At 44.3% G+C, this 18,496-nt stretch overlaps 1 protein-coding gene across 2 annotated transcripts in view; it reads right to left on the reverse strand.

The window, feature by feature from the left end:
- The window catches only part of ACOT12 (acyl-CoA thioesterase 12), a 546,146-nt gene that overhangs the window by 68,228 nt on the left and 459,422 nt on the right, over positions 1 to 18,496 (reverse strand). For both annotated transcript variants that reach the window (XM_086960839.1, XM_086960840.1), the window contains exon 12: positions 2,783 to 2,916. In XM_086960839.1, the coding sequence (XP_086816965.1) occupies positions 2,783 to 2,916 (134 nt within the window). The remainder of the gene's footprint in view (positions 1 to 2,782; positions 2,917 to 18,496) is intronic.

Below are 18,496 nucleotides of genomic sequence, written 5' to 3' on the forward strand. Positions count from 1 at the left end.
TAATATCCCCTCATCAATCCTAGGGGGTCAGAAGGGGTCTACCTTGCCCCTTTCCTTCATTTCCCCCTTTGTTTTGGCCTCCTCTTGTCTCTCGATCCTACCGAGAGACAAGATGGCGGCCGCTCCGAACTGTTTACAATGTTGACAGCCAATCAGCTACTCGTCAGACTCCCGTTACACTGCCGGTTAGCTTCCCGGTTAGCTGCCCGGTTCGCGTACCAAGACGCGTCTCTACGGCGAAAAAAACAGATTTTTTTTTTTTTATTTTTTTTCGGCCCAGCGTGGCTCTATAATATCCCCTCATCAATCCTAGGGGGTCACCTTTTTTTTTTCCACCTCTTGTCTCTCGATCCCACAGAGAGACAAGATGGCGGCCGCTCCAGACTGTTTACAATGATAACAGCCAATCAGCTTCTCCTCACACTCCCGTTACACTGCCGGTTAGCTGCCCGGTTCGCGTACCAAGACGAGTCTCTACGGCGAAAAAATCGGAATTTTTTTTTTTGGGCCCAGCGTGGCTCTATAATATCCCCTCATCAATCCTAGGGGGTCAGAAGGGGTCTACCTTGCCCCTTTCCTTCATTTCCTCCTTTGTTTTGGCCTCCTCTTGTCTCTCGATCCTACCGAGAGACAAGATGGCGGCCGCACCGGACTGTTTAGAATGTTGACAGACACCGGAGAGCCAATCAGCTTCGCTTCGCAAAGTTCCGATAAGCGAAAAGTACGCGAACCGGATCGCTGCCCGGAGCGCTGTTACAGATATATATCTTGATTTAAACGTTAATTTCTCAAAATCCACTGAAGCACATATATTGAGACCTAGCAAAGGCACATCGGGCTAACAGTCCCTACAATTTTGCCAAGTTTCGTGCAAATCCATTCAGCCGTTCGAGCTAAAAGTGAGTCCAACCGCCCTATGGAAAACTCAATGTTAAAAACGCGTTTTGGGACCCCCCTTTTTTCTCAGCCCCCCCTTGACGAAACCCCCCCAAATTTCCAGGAGCTGCTCAGAAACAAAATGTGCCATTTTCCTGAAAATTTCAGCCGATTCCGTCCACAAACGCCAAAGTTATTAGACATAGAATTTTCAGAAATCCCATAGGGAAAAAATCCTAACTATATATACCTACTGGCGACCGCCAGTAGGTAATATATAATATATATATATATATATATATATATATATATATATATATATATATATATATATATATATATATATATAGTTACTTATAGGGGTTTACATCCAGCCCTTTTAATCCATTGATCGGTTGTATAAATCACATTTTTCTCCCCCCCACTACAGCTTGGGGCTGTAATCAAATGTTAGGTTTTAGAATCTTAAATGGATTGGAAGTTTTACCTATCTAAAATGGAAATTGATTTTTTAAAAGATTTTATCTAAATGTCTTTTAGAAATTAATTGTGGGAATCATGTTTTAAAAGCTGAGTAGAATGATAGTCCATCTAACCTGTGTCCCAATTGGAGTGAAAATTGCCGAGCAACATCAAGGTATAAAAACCTAGATATGAACCGTTTATATGAATTGAATACATAGATCAGCACTTTATTATTTATAAGCACTTAGAAGCACTTTTTGACGTATAACACCAAATAGGCAAATTATGGGTTGTTCCTATGGAAGCACAATATCACAAAGTAGAGAAGAGAATGTTACAAGAGTACAAATTTAAACATACTATGCATGTGGGTAACAAGGGGTGCCCCAGCTAAAATATTATGTTCAAAAAATGTATTTATACAGGTTATTACATAGAATGTACAGACTGAAAAATGTATTTTACAAGTATTATTGGCGGCTACTAAAATATGTTAAAATCATTCAAGGATATGAATAACCATCTTTTACCCAAACTGCATATTGTATTTTACATATAATTACAAAACTGAAAATGAGTTTTAAAATGACTATTTGAAAGCAAAACTATCATTGTACATAGATGTAAATACCTCTTCTATTTCTATCAATGGGCACTTGCACTTTAAAAGGGGATGTGCTTCACTGATGTGTTGTCATGTGATCAAGGCAGGGCTCTGCCGAAACGCGTCGTGAGGACTGGTATGAAATAAACTGAAATTGAACCGAGAAGGGTCTGCCTCGTTTTTATTTCTGACCCCGTCGAGGAGTTGGTGGCTGAAGCGAGCATTATTGAAAAATATATATATATATATATGTATAAATATATATATATATATATATAGTTACTTATAGGGGTTTACATCCAGCCCTTTTAATCCATTGATCGGTTGTATAAATCACATTTTTCTCCCCCCCACTACAGCTTGGGGCGATGGGGCAGCCCTCTTCAGCCCTTGGCTAACTTCACTGTGAGTGACAGCCTTCTGCTCCTGCCAATGCACACTTACATAGAAAGAGTATTCCCCTTCAGTGTCAGGTACGACTGGCCTAACGTGTGCTCTTTGAAGAAACAAAATGTTTTAATATAAATCTTTACACAAATCATTACAAAACATAACAGTCATTGGTAACACCACACCCATTGGCTTGGTCAGTGTTTTTTTCTTGAGGGTTGGGCAGAGAACTGTTACCAACTAAGAGCTGAGCCATTTCTGCAGTCCAATGTAATAAGAGGTTATGATATTGATCCACCATTTAACTATTCCATACCTATATTGATATAATATTAACACTCCTAAATAAGGTTTCACGAACAAACTGAAAGAAACCATAATTATTAATTACCAACAAAAAAACTATCAGAACATTAAAAAAGAGAGTAGTTTTAGCTAAGTGCTTACAAATAATGACTGTCCCAACGTGGCCGGAAGCGGAGGTCAGACAAAAGAAAGAAGGCTTTGCTAGATGGTACTCCCACTTGCATCTCCATCATTATTGACAAAACATCATTTTCTTCATGAGTAAACATTTTGATCTGAAACAAAATTATGACAGTGTGTTTATTTACTGTTGTAAGGCACACAAAAGTATTAAGAATGTTTACACGAAGATCTTCTAGTTTTCCAAAAGATAACCATGTGTGACTAACTTTCTCTTGTACAAGTTTACCATCAGTAGCCTTTCTTTGGGAGCTGCAGCCCAGGCACAGTTACCAATCACAGGACTTCTCCATGTACTCTGGGCTACTCACTTTTTCAGTGAAGGGGAGGGCCTCGGTTGCCCTCCACCGCGAGCCGCATAGGGTCCATTCAAGTTTCGGCTGCCCCTTGAAGGCTTGAAGGAGGAACACTGGTGTGCTTTCTGATGCTTCACATTAAGATGATCAAGAAAGTCTCTGAACTCTTGACTGTTGAAAGGTTGGCAATTGCAAGATTTAACAATCGCAGGAACACCCCAGTTCTCAAACATGCTGTGTAATTTATCGATGACTCTTTCTTGAGTGACAGACAAGAGATTTCCATCAATGGAAAATGTGAATATTCAATAACAATCACCATCAGGTGATGTCCATTGTCAAAAGGACCATTAAAGTCAACGGCAATTCTTTCCCATGCATGCTTCAGCAACTCTTTATGTTTAAGGTATGTTGAGTAGTTTTCGATAATAGGTAGTTGCAGAGGTGACAGGCCTTTAACACTCTTTAAACTCTCTCGCCAAGATGAGGAAACAAGACTTGGTCTCGGAGAGCTTGTTTTGTGGCAATTATTCCACGATGTCCTTCATGGGCCACTTCAATTATCTTTTGTCGTAAGCTTTCCGGAATAATAATACTCAAAACCTCTCAGGATAATGCCTTCTCGAGTAACGGACAATTCATCTTCAACATTTTTGAACTTCTGGTATTCACTGTCGAGAGGTCAAGAATGCTGGTTTCAAAACTGATGTGTGATAATGTCCTTTAACATGTCACTATCTTAACTCATGGCAGTAACAATTTGTTCTATCAAAATGGCAGCTGGTGTGTTTGATTTCCCAATGACCTTCATGTAGGCCTCAGCTGTCTTGCAAGGGGTACCATGACCTTGTATACACTGTCTTGAGAAGTAGTCTGCAGGGTTTTGATCTTTTCCTGGATGGTGTACAATTGTGTTAATGTATTCATATAACCACAGACCCCAACGTTCAATGTGAGGAAGCCTCTTGGCCTTTGGATTGCCAAAGATGGTCAATAAGGCTTGATGATCGGCCACAAATATAAAAGGCTATCCATATAAGAATACATGGAAGTGTTCACAAGCCAACACCACTGCTAAACTTTCCTTCTCAGGCTGTGATTAGACACTTTCTGTTTCGGTGTTCCATGGCCTATGGAAGGATTGCACCTAACCTGACTGGGCTAGCGTCAACAACAACCTCTGTCTGAAGCTTTGGATCAAAGTATGCCTTTTCAGTAGCGTTCTCATTAGCTTGTTTGATTCTCTTAAAGCTTTGCTCGTGTTCATGTGACCAATGAAATGAAACTTTTTTTATCAGGTTTCTCGTATGTATTCAGAACAGTAGCTGGCCATGCCCAGGAATGAATGTAAAATGGAAATATCTTGTAGGGGACTGGCAGTTGACAACGCTTGCACTTTAGCTGGTGTCATACCCCCATCAGAAAAGATATGGCCACAGAATTTCAGCTTGACACACTTGCATGAGAGCTTTATCGCGCTTCTTCTGCGTAGCTCCGAAAATCAATATATCTCTATAATTGAAAGCATTCATGACAGGCTGTATGATACATCAAATGGCATCTTGCAACAGTACTGCAGCTGATTTTTTTTTAAGACAGACTTTATTGGGTATTTCGGGTGCACATTACATGTTTGAGCAATTCTTCATACATTTTAGTACTGTAAAGAAATTATTTGCAAGTTACATACCTATCATTTCACAACCTCATGTTGCATGCTGTTAATACGTTCCTGTGCATAACCGTTTTATTCAGATCAAGGAGAAATTCACATATATTTTTGTTATAATATTACAACATAAATGGTGTGCCTGAGGTATATATTAACTAGAACCCAGTGCATCCTACCTACCCTAACCTACCCCTGTAAACCAACCCCGCAACAGCTCTGCAGCTGATGACACTCCAAAACTCAGTCTTTTATATCGGAACAGACCAATATATGTAGAAAAGGTTGTAATGTACCTGCAATTCTCTTAGAGCTCCAACTGATGATATCCTTTATTAAAATCAAGTTGCAAAAAGACCTTTGCACCATTCAGTTGTGTAATGTTAGCAATGTGCGGACCTGGTTGTCGTTCTCTTTCAAGTGCTTTGAAAGTTTAACACATGTCAACGCAGATGCATGCAGCTCCTTCCCTGTCTTTTTTGGGTACTAGCACTGTAGGAGAAACCCATGGTGTTGGACCAGTAGAATTCTCAATCATATCATGTTTGAGTAACGATTCAAGTTCTTTTTCAGCGGCGTTTTGTAAATTAAATGCAACTTGTCTGTGTCTTTTGGCCCCAGACAGACGTCCTCATTAATATGCAACTGTACTTAAGTCTTAAGTTTTTCTAACCCATGAAATAGCGCAGGAAACTGACTTAGTATTTCATGGTGAGCATTCATGTTGTAGTTAATTGATATCCGTCCCATATCCACAGCTGTGCTGAAACTGAGTAGACATGCACTTGACGCTGTACCTTGAAGCACATGTATGTGGGTGCGAGTACTTTGTTTTTCTTGTGTTTCATTATTGCTACTAAAGAACCTTGACTTTTTAATGGCTTTTATGCAGCCCAAGTATTCACTTAGGTTTCAATGGCATAAGTCATGGCAATGGAGACAGCTCATTGTATTTTTCCTCAGGCATTTTATTTATTGACGAACCACTATCAAAAATGAAAGGTATTGAACAACTATTTATTTTCAGTGTAATCCTCGGACAATGTTTGAATGATTTGGGTTATTTCCCATGTTAATGTTTCTGTGACTGATGTTTTTTTCACATGTGTCCAGTCCAATATGTCCACAATTTTCTGATGTAAACATTGACATTGCATAACTATATTCTTTACTTTCACTTGATATTGATACTGAAGAACATCTCTGACGATGATTTGAATGGTGATTGACATAATTTGGTGGGGATTTGTCTTTACTGGTGTTGTTGCTTGGGTCTGTGAGAATGCATTGAACCTCCCTTCTGGAATATTCGGGCAGACATTTTGTCTTCACGCCATGACACCCTTACTTTTTCCTTCACCTTGCAAACCATTACAAAATGGTTCTCCTTCCCACAGCCTTTGCATGTCTGTCCAATGGCAGGACATTTACCTTCCTGTGGAAACAAAAACCTACACCTACACTTACAAATCAGCATTGCTGAGCAATGCTAGCAGTTTGCACCACAGAAATGTTTCACCATATGAATAAATAACAAGCTCGTGCGACAGCAGGGGGAGAGGTGGGGGAGCCTGCGCGATTCACTTGCGGGAGCGATAATTGCCACCATATGGTGGCGCTCGCTCCCGCAAGTGAATCGCCACACGTGCACACACTGCCATTGAAGGCAATGGAACGCATGCACGTGTTTGGCTGTAAAGCCGTACTGTTAACAAAAGGTCTTTTTGCCTATGCAGCGCATGCGCGCTGCGTAGGCGAGACCTAAAAATAAGGTGGTGCACTGGGTAAACAAGTATCCAAGATCATATTAACATGGTTAGTAGGGTATCATGGGTGGGTCTCACCCCGTAAATTTAGCTGGCGACTGTAATGTGGTTAATTTTAAGAATTCTACCATGGCCGGCCTATTGCTTACTGACTCAGCACTTAGGCCAGAAACCCCATTGGATATTTTAGCCTACAGTGTCATCAAACATGCACTTCATGACCACGTCAGAGCTGAATTTATTCTCATGTAAGTCATAAGGTAGTAATCTGTTTAGGATCAAAATCAGAGCTGGTGACTAAGTAGTGGCTGCTATGTTGCAAGAAACCATGAAGTGATTATTGCACTTGCCAATTTTCCACAACCCTTACCAAACCAAATGCTCTTTGAAGTGCCAAGAGAAGAAACAAATACATTCCTCTCCCAATAAAATCAGTTCTCAGTGAATCAACTAAAATCAGGATGTTCTATTTTCTTTCTTGTGCAGAATGAATGTGCACGTTCCTTTCCTATCTTCACTATAGAAGAACATTCTCGACAGCTGTACTGACTGCAGTTTAGAATGCATTCTTCAGCTTTAATCACTGTCTTGAAACAAATTGCTAAACCTGTGTGGGCCGGGGCACTTGAGAGCAAATGACACCCTTGCCAGACTTGTAATGCTTTTGTCTTGAAAATGGCACGGCTGCCGAACTAGCCCAAGTTCAGAGCATTACACCGCTGACTTATGAGCATTTATTTTCATTTGACTCGGCCGAAGCAGATGCCTGGACTCTGGAATGGCAAGGCACATCCCAGATTTAAAAGCCAAATACACATTTTTCAAGCTTGGTCCCGAATCTGAGATAGCAGAATTCATATTTTAATTTGTACTCTAATTTTCTCATAAAACAGCCAAAGCCTTACACAGTGAAAATAGCTTTGGGGGGCTTGTCTCTTGAGGGCCATGGTAACATTACATTTCTACGTCTCACTTTTAAATACCATACACCCTTCCTTGCAGGCTACAAGGCTTAAGTAGGGGTGACTAATTAATATTTAGAAAGGAGTTTTTCCCCCTTTCACAATGGTTATTTTGTCAGTTCGGGAGCATGTTTGAACTGAAGCTTACAGACTACATTGGTAGACCTGAAGCCATGTTTTCAAGTGGAATTTAAGTTTCCATGCCATGGATATAGTTTCTACACCACATACTGTGCTCTTAAAGGAGCATTCAATGTGCCAATCTGAAATTAACCAATTTCTACATGTATTGGAGTAACAGTACATACACTGGGAATGGGACATTGGTGCCCCAGTGGGCAGAGTCTAAAAGCTAGTAATAAATTCAGCAGAAAATGGGAGTGACCACGCAAAACGGGATTCATGGATACTGAAAACAGTTTCGGTGGAAGCAACTTAGTTTTATTGCATCAAGAGAGGTACCATTTCTACTGCTAAAAGTTGTGATATTTTGACAAGCCTTAAACTGACCACTCACTTTGCAGAGTTTTAGCCATAAACAACATATAGAAGAGGGTGAATCTTCGGAGTAGTGACAAAGCCCTACCTCTTTAAAGTATACTATATCTGATGGTGTCTAAAGTCAAAGCTTCAGAGTATATCTGAAATCTTCATATGTTGTGAAGATTGTTAGCCTGCCATGTGCAGGCAGAGCCGGACTGGCTGTAGCGGGCACCGGGCATTTCCCCAGTGAGCCGAGCGGGTGGGGGGCAGTTTTGGACCCCTGAGGGGCCATTTTTGTTGCCAGGGCCTGGTTTTGCAGCATAGCTGCAATATCGGCCCCCAGCAAAAAAAGCGGCACAAAGCTTTCCACTAGCAACCCTCCCCCTCCCGTGGTAGGCCAAGCTCTTAGCCAGGGCCGGTTTTGGTTCCCAGTCCGGCCCTGTGTGCAAGATCGGAACTGCACCCGGATCCAGACCAGAAAGAAGCAGTTGGAGTTTGCTTATGGGCCACAGAGCCTGGACTTGTGTGGGGTTTCAAAATCCTGAAAACAGATGGAAATCTAAACACATTGGGAAGATGGCCAGACCACAAACCTATGTGGCACAGAAATTGGAAGCAGAATAGAGACTTTTGAAACTGTGAGAAAAGTTTAGACCAATCTGACTAAGAATTATGTGTGTTTCTAAAATAGGATAAGATACAGCTGATCTGGTGTCCTCTAGGGGCAAAACAGGAAGCTGCAGAAGACTTTTCCTGTGAAACAGAGCAGTTGACCAGTTGTAAAAGGTTTTGCACTGGTTCTAGTAAAAATTATTTGTTGGAATTTAGAAGTGAGTGAGGAAGTCAACTTCCACTCGTGAGCTGCTCCTCAGAAAGGGAACTTTCCAGTGGAAGGTAAGGACTCTGGTGTCGGCACAAATACTGCACCTTGTAAGTTGGGGGCAATGTCTACTGGCTTAGGTAGACTTTGAAGGGAAAGAATAGACCTTCATACTGTGAAGATGCTAGCCAGTCGCATCCCCATAGGAAATCTGTGAAGTTTGAAGTTGACGACTGGAACTGGCGGGCTAAGAAGATTAACTCTCACCCAGCCCCTATGGCCTGACCGAATGCAGGAAGCAGCCTCTGGCTTGTACTGTGCTCCTGAAGAGTGAGCTAAGTCTCCGGTTGCCAGTTGTGAGTAATGGGCATGAGCCTTCATAGGCTATCCATTTAGAATGGAGAACTGTGGAGTGGAATTGTTAGTTTGAAACTCTATATCTTTGCAGGGACTTATCCCATTGTTGTCATGTTGGTTTTCATTCATTCATACCAAAGTATTTAATGTTACTAAAGTAGTTTGGGTGCTGTGCTGATAAATTTCTTGATTCAAGTGTTGGGTTGGTACGGCTGATTTCTAACATTCATTCTCTGAAGTAGCTTTCTGTCTTTATTCCACTCTATCAAGGGGTAGACAGGGCTGTCTCAGAAAAACTGTTTGCCTGTCAAGGAGCTACAATTGCATGTTGTGAGGGAATTCACCCCACTGGGTCATACAGCTCCCTTCACTTCCTCTCTCTCTCTGTCTCCTGTCACTGCCCATCTCTCCAGTCACTGTCCACCTCTCCCCTCAATACTCTCTTCTCCTCTCAGTGCTAACCTCTCATTTCACAGTCTACCTCTCCTGTCACCAACTTCCTGTCTTATCACTGTCCCTTTCTTCTTTCAGCATCTATGGTTTCTCATTTTAACCTTAACAATGGTGTCCAGCAGCTTTGTCTCTGGTGCAGGGTCAAAATGCAAGCTTGACCATTGTGCTTTATGTTTTAGTGTAGTATCTGCAAGTCTGTATGAGCTTCAATAAAGAGACAAGAGGATAGATGTCACTCCATAAAGTTGTCATTTTTATTCAGGTACCACAGACATGGTATTTAGTGTATAATAGTTTGACTGCTTACTTGCTTTGAAAATAATTTAAGTCAATTTGTCCAAGTGGTATCTGATGTGAGTACACTTGGCACTGAAAATTAGTTTTTTTGTGATTCTTTCTCACAACTCTCATCGTAGTCAGACTTGGGGGAGAGGGTGAATGTTAGACCTGGCATCATTGGCGTGGGTTTCCCCTATATTTTTGCCTTTGCCTCCTGTGTTTTTGCTGTGTGCTGGACTTCGTTTTGCTGGTCTAGATGATTTGGCACTTTGCCACTGCTGTTCAGTGCCAAAGTGCAAGTACTCCCTTTGTAAATTGTTGTCGTGGAATGGGGTTTCCATAATTGGTGTATTTGATTTACTAGTCAGACCCTAATACAGTGCACTGTGTGTGTGCCTGGGGCCTGTACATCAAATGCTGCCAGTGGGCCTGCAGCACTGGCTGTGCCACCCACATAAGCAGCCTGTAATTGTAACTCAGGCCTGCCATTGCAGAACCTGTGTGCAGACTAGTACCTGTGTGCAGACTAGTACAGTCTAGTACAGCCATGTCGACTTGGCAAGTGCACCCTTCCCTTTTCTTACATGTTAGACAACCCTAAGGTAGGCCCAAGGTACCCAGGTGGGCAGGGTGCAGTGAATGTAAAAGGTAGGATATGCCCTGGTGTGTGTGGCATGTCCTGAGAGTGTACTACTGCCAATTTTGTTTTTCACTTTCTCAATGCTACCTGTTCCCATAGGATAGAATGGGGAGTTTGCTTATAACAACTTATAAGCATAACTACCCTTGGGAACAAGGTCGGAAAATAAAGTTTAGCATGCCTGAACTCAGAATGTTAAAATTCATCTTTTAATGAGGGTGATTTTTACATTCTGAGTTTGAAAATACCACTTTTAGAAAGTAGGTATTTTCTTTATTAGCCATCCAGTGTGCCTGTTCTAGGATGTGTATTGACTGTCTGGGTTTGGAAGGACAGAGACTGTGCAGTAGCTCCAGATGGTCTGGATGAGGCTGGGCTGAATAGGCCTGGGCTGCATTTAGAGTAGGAGGGGGAGATTTCCTTTCCTCTGCCACCAGAGAACAAATAATTTTGTAGTATAAATATTGGGGCCCAGACCCCAGACTTTGAGATCACCTCTGGGAATCAAGAGGAAACTTTGCCGAGGAGAAGAGCCGGATAGGCTGAGGAAGAATACTGCACCTGTGCTGTTTGTCGTCTTGGGTTGGCCTGCAATGGCTACTTGCTGCTAAGAAAAGGAGAAAGGATTTTGCTGTTTGCTGTGTCCCCTGCTTGAGGAAGATCTCAAAGGGTTTGAATTGAGCTTGCCTCCTGTTCTGAAGTCTCAGGGACAGAAAGACTTCACCCCAATGACCCCCTGAACTCAATTGTTGGTAGTTCTGACCTGCTGTGAGGTGTCTACCTGTTTCCGACGCGTCGCCGCCGCAGAAGAATGGACACAGCGCCTGCTCGCAGCTGGAGTGTCTTCCGTGTGATAAATCCTGTGCATCGTTCTCCGCGTCCCAGATAACCGTACCGATTATGACGCAGGCCCGGTTGGAGAAGAACCGACACATCGCACCAGATTGGCACGCATCGCACAGAAACGTAGTCTGTCGCATCGTTCAGGGACGCAGTAAGAAACCGACACATCCCCTCCCAGCGCAGTAAGAAACCGACGCATCACCTCCCCAGGAACAAGGAACAAACGCTTCACCTTCCCTGGGTGTAAGGAACCAATGCATCACCTTCCCTGCGACCCTTTTTTGCTTGCATTTTTGCGACGCATCCAAGGTACTTTGTGTAAAAGTGTTCCATCTCACATTTACTTGAAACTAAACTGTTTCTACCTTTTGAAAGTTATAGTTTTAGTACTGTATTGTCAATTTTTGTCATTTGGTCTTGTTTGATTTAGATAAAGATTACTTATTTTTCTAAATTGGTGTGGTGTCCTTTTGTAGTGTTTTCACTGCATTACTGTATGTGTTCACAAATGCTTTACACATTGCCTCTGAGATAAGCCTGTCTGCTCGTGCCAAGCTACCAAGGGAGTGAGCAGGGGTTATTTTAGGAGTGAAACCCCCTTACCATGACTAGAAGCCAGGGGCCCAATTTGGACACAGGTACTTACATCTGCCAACTAGAGACACCCATTTCTAACAGTGAATATCACCATTCATTCTCCATTCTTTCTCAGGTGTTTCCTTTTGTCATAGTGGTATTTTGAGAACCAGGTGAAATTAGATTTAGGCTGCTCCATTTGCTCTTTGGAAGTGTAAATTCTTCAAATCAGGACTTCCATACACTTCTTATACTCTTCCATGGCAGAACTGATGTTTAGCTGAGGAGCTATGAAGGTAAGGTTGGAGTAGAACTTGTTCACAAAGGCATTCATCTCAATATTTTCTTTTTTATCACTGAACCAGATTTTGTCCCTTTTAGCTTGACCTGAAATTATGAGATGGGAAAAGGGAACCATGATGGGGATTTGAAGATGATAAGACCAGTCAACCGAGATGGGATCATCAGCTGTCATTAAGGAGTCTTTAGAAATGATCAGATCCAGAATGGTGCCATTGGAATGTATGGCAACGCTGCAAGAAGTCATTGTCATGGAGGGAGGAGTAGGTGGTATTCATGGGTATGCACTTCTCATTGCCCAAATGCAACTCAGTCTTTTGTGAACTGAACTATTAGTACAAAGGTCAGTTTGAAAAATACCACTGGGTTTGTTAAACATTGGTGTACAAAATGCAACCACTTTTAGTGAATCCAATGCAAGTACATCTGACCGCTATCTCAAAAATGGATGTTGAAATCCATCAGCAGGGCAATGAAGCAGGCTGTATATGAGGAGGGTTCCATGAACGTCAGGAAGGCATTGGAGTAGTTCCCATTGAAGCTTTTAGTTTTGAAGAGATACAGCTCTGAGCAGGAAAATAAAATTTCTTAAGTCCTCTTGAAGGCTGGAAACATTCGCCACCTTTGCGCAACCACGATTTTTACCTACATGCTTAGTCTCTTTTTCAGAGCTTGAAATCCTCTAGCAGAGCAAAGCTGTTGTAGTGTAGTTCCTACTAATCTGTAGGCTCTGCACATTGTTTGGACAACATAAACTAGGGGCTTAGTGTCAAGATTCTGGACACCCCAGCAGGATATGTTGGCCTATAAACCAGTTAGCTCACAGGTCCACCGTAAGCCCCTCTAATATTACCAGGGAGGGAATGGCTTATGACAACCACTGAACATGACAACCCTGACTGTCATGTCGCCATGCCTGACTTATGTCCCGGGACAGAGCAGGCAAGTAGGAAGAGGAGGGACAGGAAACAGGAACCAGAACGAAGGGGTAGTCTGTAAGCCAGTTGAAGGCTGGCAGGGAATAAAGAAGGATACACATACACTAGCTCCGACTCCTGTGTCTAATTGCTAAGGGCAGATGCGACAATGGCGACGAGGGTGGGATGAATACACTCCCACAAGCAACGACACGCAGCCCAGCCGTCTATACTCGGCCCGACCAGCGAGTCTGCAGTTTACCCCACCGGCAGCGCAGGAAGAGCGCGAAACGGAGACCGGCGTCAGGGACTACCAAGAGCAAGAACATTGAAAGATACCGCGCCGATTGCCTAGGAACAGAGGCGCAGACAAGAAGCTCGTGCTCCGCCGTGAAGACAACCACGAGGGAGCCCCAGCCGCCGAGCAGCACCGCAGTAGATGTGAGCGACCCGCCCACTTGCGAAGACGCAAAGGACCCGATGAAAACAGGGGTGAGTCCCGCTCCCATAGCTGAAAGAGAGAGCGCGACTGTGGCAGCCGATCAGGGCGAAAGAAAGCAAGAGTTTAGAGAGCAGTCAAGGCCCGAAAATACAGCGTCCCACACAGTGGCCATTTTGAAGTCAGGCGCTGGCCATTGGATAACCCACGACCTGAACACGGCGGCCATCTTGAAGTCAGGCGCCCTTTACCAGAAGTCACAGACTGTAACAGAAAAGAGCGGGAAGGCTTTCATTCAGCCAAATCAAGTCCCTGCAACAATAAGAAGAGCGGGAAAGCTCCTATTCAGCAAAATCAAGCCACTGAGGCCCTCAAATGTTTGACACCGAACCCAACAGCACTTCTGGGGGAAACGGTACTGCAGGCCCAGCAACACAAGCCAACGCGGCCATGATGCCTCACGCGCCCATGGGGGCGTCGTTCTTGCGACAGCCACCGCCGCTGACACTGACGCCTGGCAACAGTATGGGGCCTGCGTAGAAAAGCTGGAGCGAAAACTTTGAAGACTACATGGTTGGGTCCTTGGTGCAAGACTCCAAACAAAAACTCGTAGCGTTAAGAAACCTAATAGGCAACGAAATAGCACAAATCATCAAAGAACTGCCAAATGCAGCGACTGCTACATACGAGGAGGTAAAAGCTGCCCTCGACAGGCGATTTCTCCCCAAGCGCAATGTGGACTACGAACGATACACGTTCAATTTGGCAACCCAAGAAAAGGAAGAGTGCATGAGTGATTTCATCATGCGTATCAAAAGAATGGCATGCTACTGCGAGTTCGACAACTTTAAGACAGAGGATGCGCTGCGACTCCGCATTATTGATGGATGCCAGTCCGAATCCTTACGCCGTCGACTCCTAAAGAAACATTACACTCTGGAAGAGATCGAGGAACTTACAAGAATCAACGACCAGGCGGAGGAACATGCAAAACGAATGGAAACTCTCAAGCCGGACCGGAAAGAACACGCCCTCCGGATGCAGGCACGAAAAGTTACCAGACACGCGACTACCTCCCACAGATCGAGCAAGCCAACTCACACCTCTCGAACAACACCCTCCAGACGAGAATCACGACAAACAAGTCTGTCAAATCAGCACCCGCATGCTACAGGTGTGGACAGGATTACCCACACTCAGGACAATGTCCAGCGATAGGTCAGCGATGTCACCGCTGTGGAAGGGACAATCACTTCGAGATAGCGTGTCAAGCCAAACAGTCAACACGCAGGTCATTGATCTCTCAGCACGGCACACGACACCATGCACGTGCTGTGAAAGGGAGAGAAGGACACTCGTCCAGCTCATCGAAATCTAGCAATCGATCAACAAGCCCATATCAATCACGAGGCCGATCCACGAGCACCCATCGTTCATATCGATCTCGCAGACCCACATCCAGTGAATCATCATCACACACGCCTGTGTCACAAGACAGTGACGAATACATCTGCATGGTGTCGGACCCTGATCGCTTGAAGCGATACCCCAAACTAGACATCATGATAGGAGACCACCCGGCGAAGTTTGTCCTGGACTCAGGAGCGTCACTAAACTATATCTGCGCACTTGAATACTACAACATGAAACAACGACCCAAACTGGAGCCAGCAGCAGTTCGCATATTTACATGGATGTCACGAAAGCCTTTACCGTGCCTAGGTCGTTTTCACACAACTCTCGCATTCAAAGATAGAAAAATACCAGCCTACATTCACGTAGTAGAAGGACCAGATGTGGCTGATTGTCTGCTCAGCCTACCGACAGCAGAGAGACTAAGATTAGTGGAACTCCTCTACATGACCGAAGATGCCCCTGACATCGTGGCAAAATTCCCGAACCTCTTCAAAGGCTTGGGAAAGTTAAATCACTTCAAGGTGAAAAAAGCATATTGATAAACGTGTGACCCCCATCGCTCAACACCACAGGAAGGTGCCCTTCCACTTATAACAAGCTGTCGATGACGAGCTCCAAGATCTTTTACAAACGGACATCATTGAGCGCACATCAGGGCCCACACCATGGGTATCACCGGTTGTGGTAGTCCCGAAAAAGGGGCAAGATAACAAGGTCAGACTGTGTGTGGACATGCACGCACCCAACACCGCCATCGAACGAGAGCGCCACCCGGGCCCCCACATAAGTGATATGATCACAAGACTCAATGGCGCCACTGTGTTCTCCAAACTCGACCTTAATAAAGGTTATCACCAGCTGGAGCTTCATGACAAGTCGAGATATATCATGACATTCACCACGCAACAAGGTCTCTTCCGCTACAAGCGCCTGAACTTTGGCATTTCATCTGCTGCCGAAATTTTCCAGGAGGCCATCCGGCGAGTCAAACAAGGAATTCCCAATGCATTCAATTATAGTGATGACTTGCTAGTCTTCGGGAAAGACCAAACGGAACACGACACCTGGACAGAGTATGTCACACCTTGCTGAATGCCAACTTGACACTTAATGCCAACAAATGCGAATTTCACAAAAACACCCTGAAATTCTATGGACACGTTTTCTCCAGAGAGGGAATGAAGCCAGACCCGGAAAAAGTGGCCGTACTTGCCGATACCCCGACACCTCGAGACGTGAGTGATCTCCGCTCGTTTCTTGGTATGGCGAGTTACTGTGCGCGCTACATCCGCGACTAGGCTACGATCAGCTACCAGTTACGAGAACTCAAACGTCAGGGCCAGCCCTTTGACTGGTCCAATGCCTGCAAACAGGCATTCACTGAAATCAAACAGGCTGTGGGCTCAGCCATCAATCTCGCTTATTTCGACACGAAGAAAAGAACTGAAATCACGGTTGACGCCAGTCCGGTGGGCTTAGGCGCTATCCTGGCCCAGTACCGCGAAGACTCTGACCAGCGCCACATTATCGCGTATGCGAGCCGCAGCCTCACAGACACTGAAAAAGCGTACTCCTAGCCGGAGAAGGAAAGCCTGGCTGTGGTGTGGGCATGCGAACATTTCCATCTGTTCGTGTACGGCAAACATTTTACAATCGTCACGGACCACCAAGCACTCATCACCATCTTCGGCAACCCCAACGCCAAGATGCCGCCGCGCATCGAACGGTGGGGACTACGTCTCCAGGACTACATATACACCATCATCCACAAGCCAGGCAAGGCCGAAAATCCAGCAGACTATATGTCTCGTCATCCTCTGATCGTCACATCGACCGCTCACTCCCTAGCTGATGATTACATCCATTTTGTCATCGATGCAGCTTGCCCTCCTACTGTCCCACTTGAAGCCATTCAAGACGCATCGGCACATGACCCGCTAGTGCAAGCCGTCATGGCCCGTATCCGCACAAACTCCTGGCGACACTTGAAAAACACGCATCAGGACTCGGAACAACACCTTCGCGAACTCACTGCCTTCCAGAACGTGCAAGATGAACTCTCCATCAGCGACAACGGACTGCTTCTGAGAGGGGGGAGGATTGTAATTCCGCACAAGCTACTCTAAGGGGTCATCAACCTGGCCCACGAAGGCCATAGAGGCGTAAACGCCACAAAGAAGACCGTAAGAGAATGCGTCTGGTTTCCCATGCTAGATCAGATGGTAGAGTCAACTTTAAAAGACTGCATGACATGTCAGTTGGTAAGTCGAGAGGAACCACCCGCCCCGCTCCAAATGTCAGAGCTACCTGATGGGGTGTGGCAACAAGTCGTGGTCGACTTCTTTGGACCACTGAAATCAGGACAATATATCATAGTCGTCATGGACGAGTATTCACGATTCCCATTTGCACACATGGTGCCATCGACCAGAGCCACGGCAGCCATTCCAATACTGGATGAGATCTTCGCCCCTCAGGAATTGTGGAAACCGTACAGAATCTTTCGCTTAGTTACTCGTGCTCACTTATTCTGAGAAATATACAGAGAATACACAGTGGGACGCTTTTATTAATATTTATTGAACCAATGTTATTCTTGTATAAAATATGTGTGCTGCAGTGATTAGTAGAAGCATAAATAGTAGATATATATATTTCTATCATGGTGCTGAAACAATGTATATATGCAGGCATATAAAACAGGGCAGTAATCTAGCGTACTCCTAATATGCAAACCCTGCTCTAAGTGTACCTAGAGAGTGTGTAGGTGTAGAGCCAGAATCCCCCCCGCCCAAGGGACCATCCAACCCCATTACCTGATGGGAAAGAATGAAGGAACCAGTCTTGATCACAAACTGTGCACGCCTCACGAGATGTCAGACCGCAACATGGTGATTTCTCAGCATGCAAGGACACTCAGTGTCAGCTGAAGTACCTCCTCTGCTGATTTATCAGAATGCTCATCTTTTAAAATAGAAAACAGCCTTTTGATGTGCGCATAGATTAGTGATGTTGTGGATATATAGATAGCCCTGTCACCCTGTGGCTCAAGATTGTGTTGGCATTTGTATAGAGTGCGAATCGAGACCATGTACATGGTGTTCAGGGCGTTGTGATAATGTTGTGCAAAGCTAGATGTAAAAACAAGTTTAGTTTCAGAAAAACCTATCCAACATTGTCGTTCGTGCAAATGTGTGCAAAAGGTCACATCTAAAAATGTTGTTTGTGAGGACAATGTAAGAAATAAGCTGCTTCACTACATCTGCCTAACTCGGGAATAAAACATTGTGGGCTATGTCTGCCAAAGGCTCCATAAAGCCATATATTTCCTCACCGAAAATCTGTTTCTTCAACCTAGCAAGGTCATCTTTTAGGCAGAGTGGCAAGTTTGTCCCAGTCCTCTGCAATCTTCAAGTCCAAAAATGTTTAATGTCCCAGGTTTTCAGAAGTGATAGGAAA

Source organism: Lissotriton vulgaris, chromosome 3_1 (genome assembly GCF_964263255.1).
Source record: "Lissotriton vulgaris chromosome 3_1, aLisVul1.2, whole genome shotgun sequence".
NCBI lineage: Eukaryota > Metazoa > Chordata > Amphibia > Caudata > Salamandridae > Lissotriton > Lissotriton vulgaris.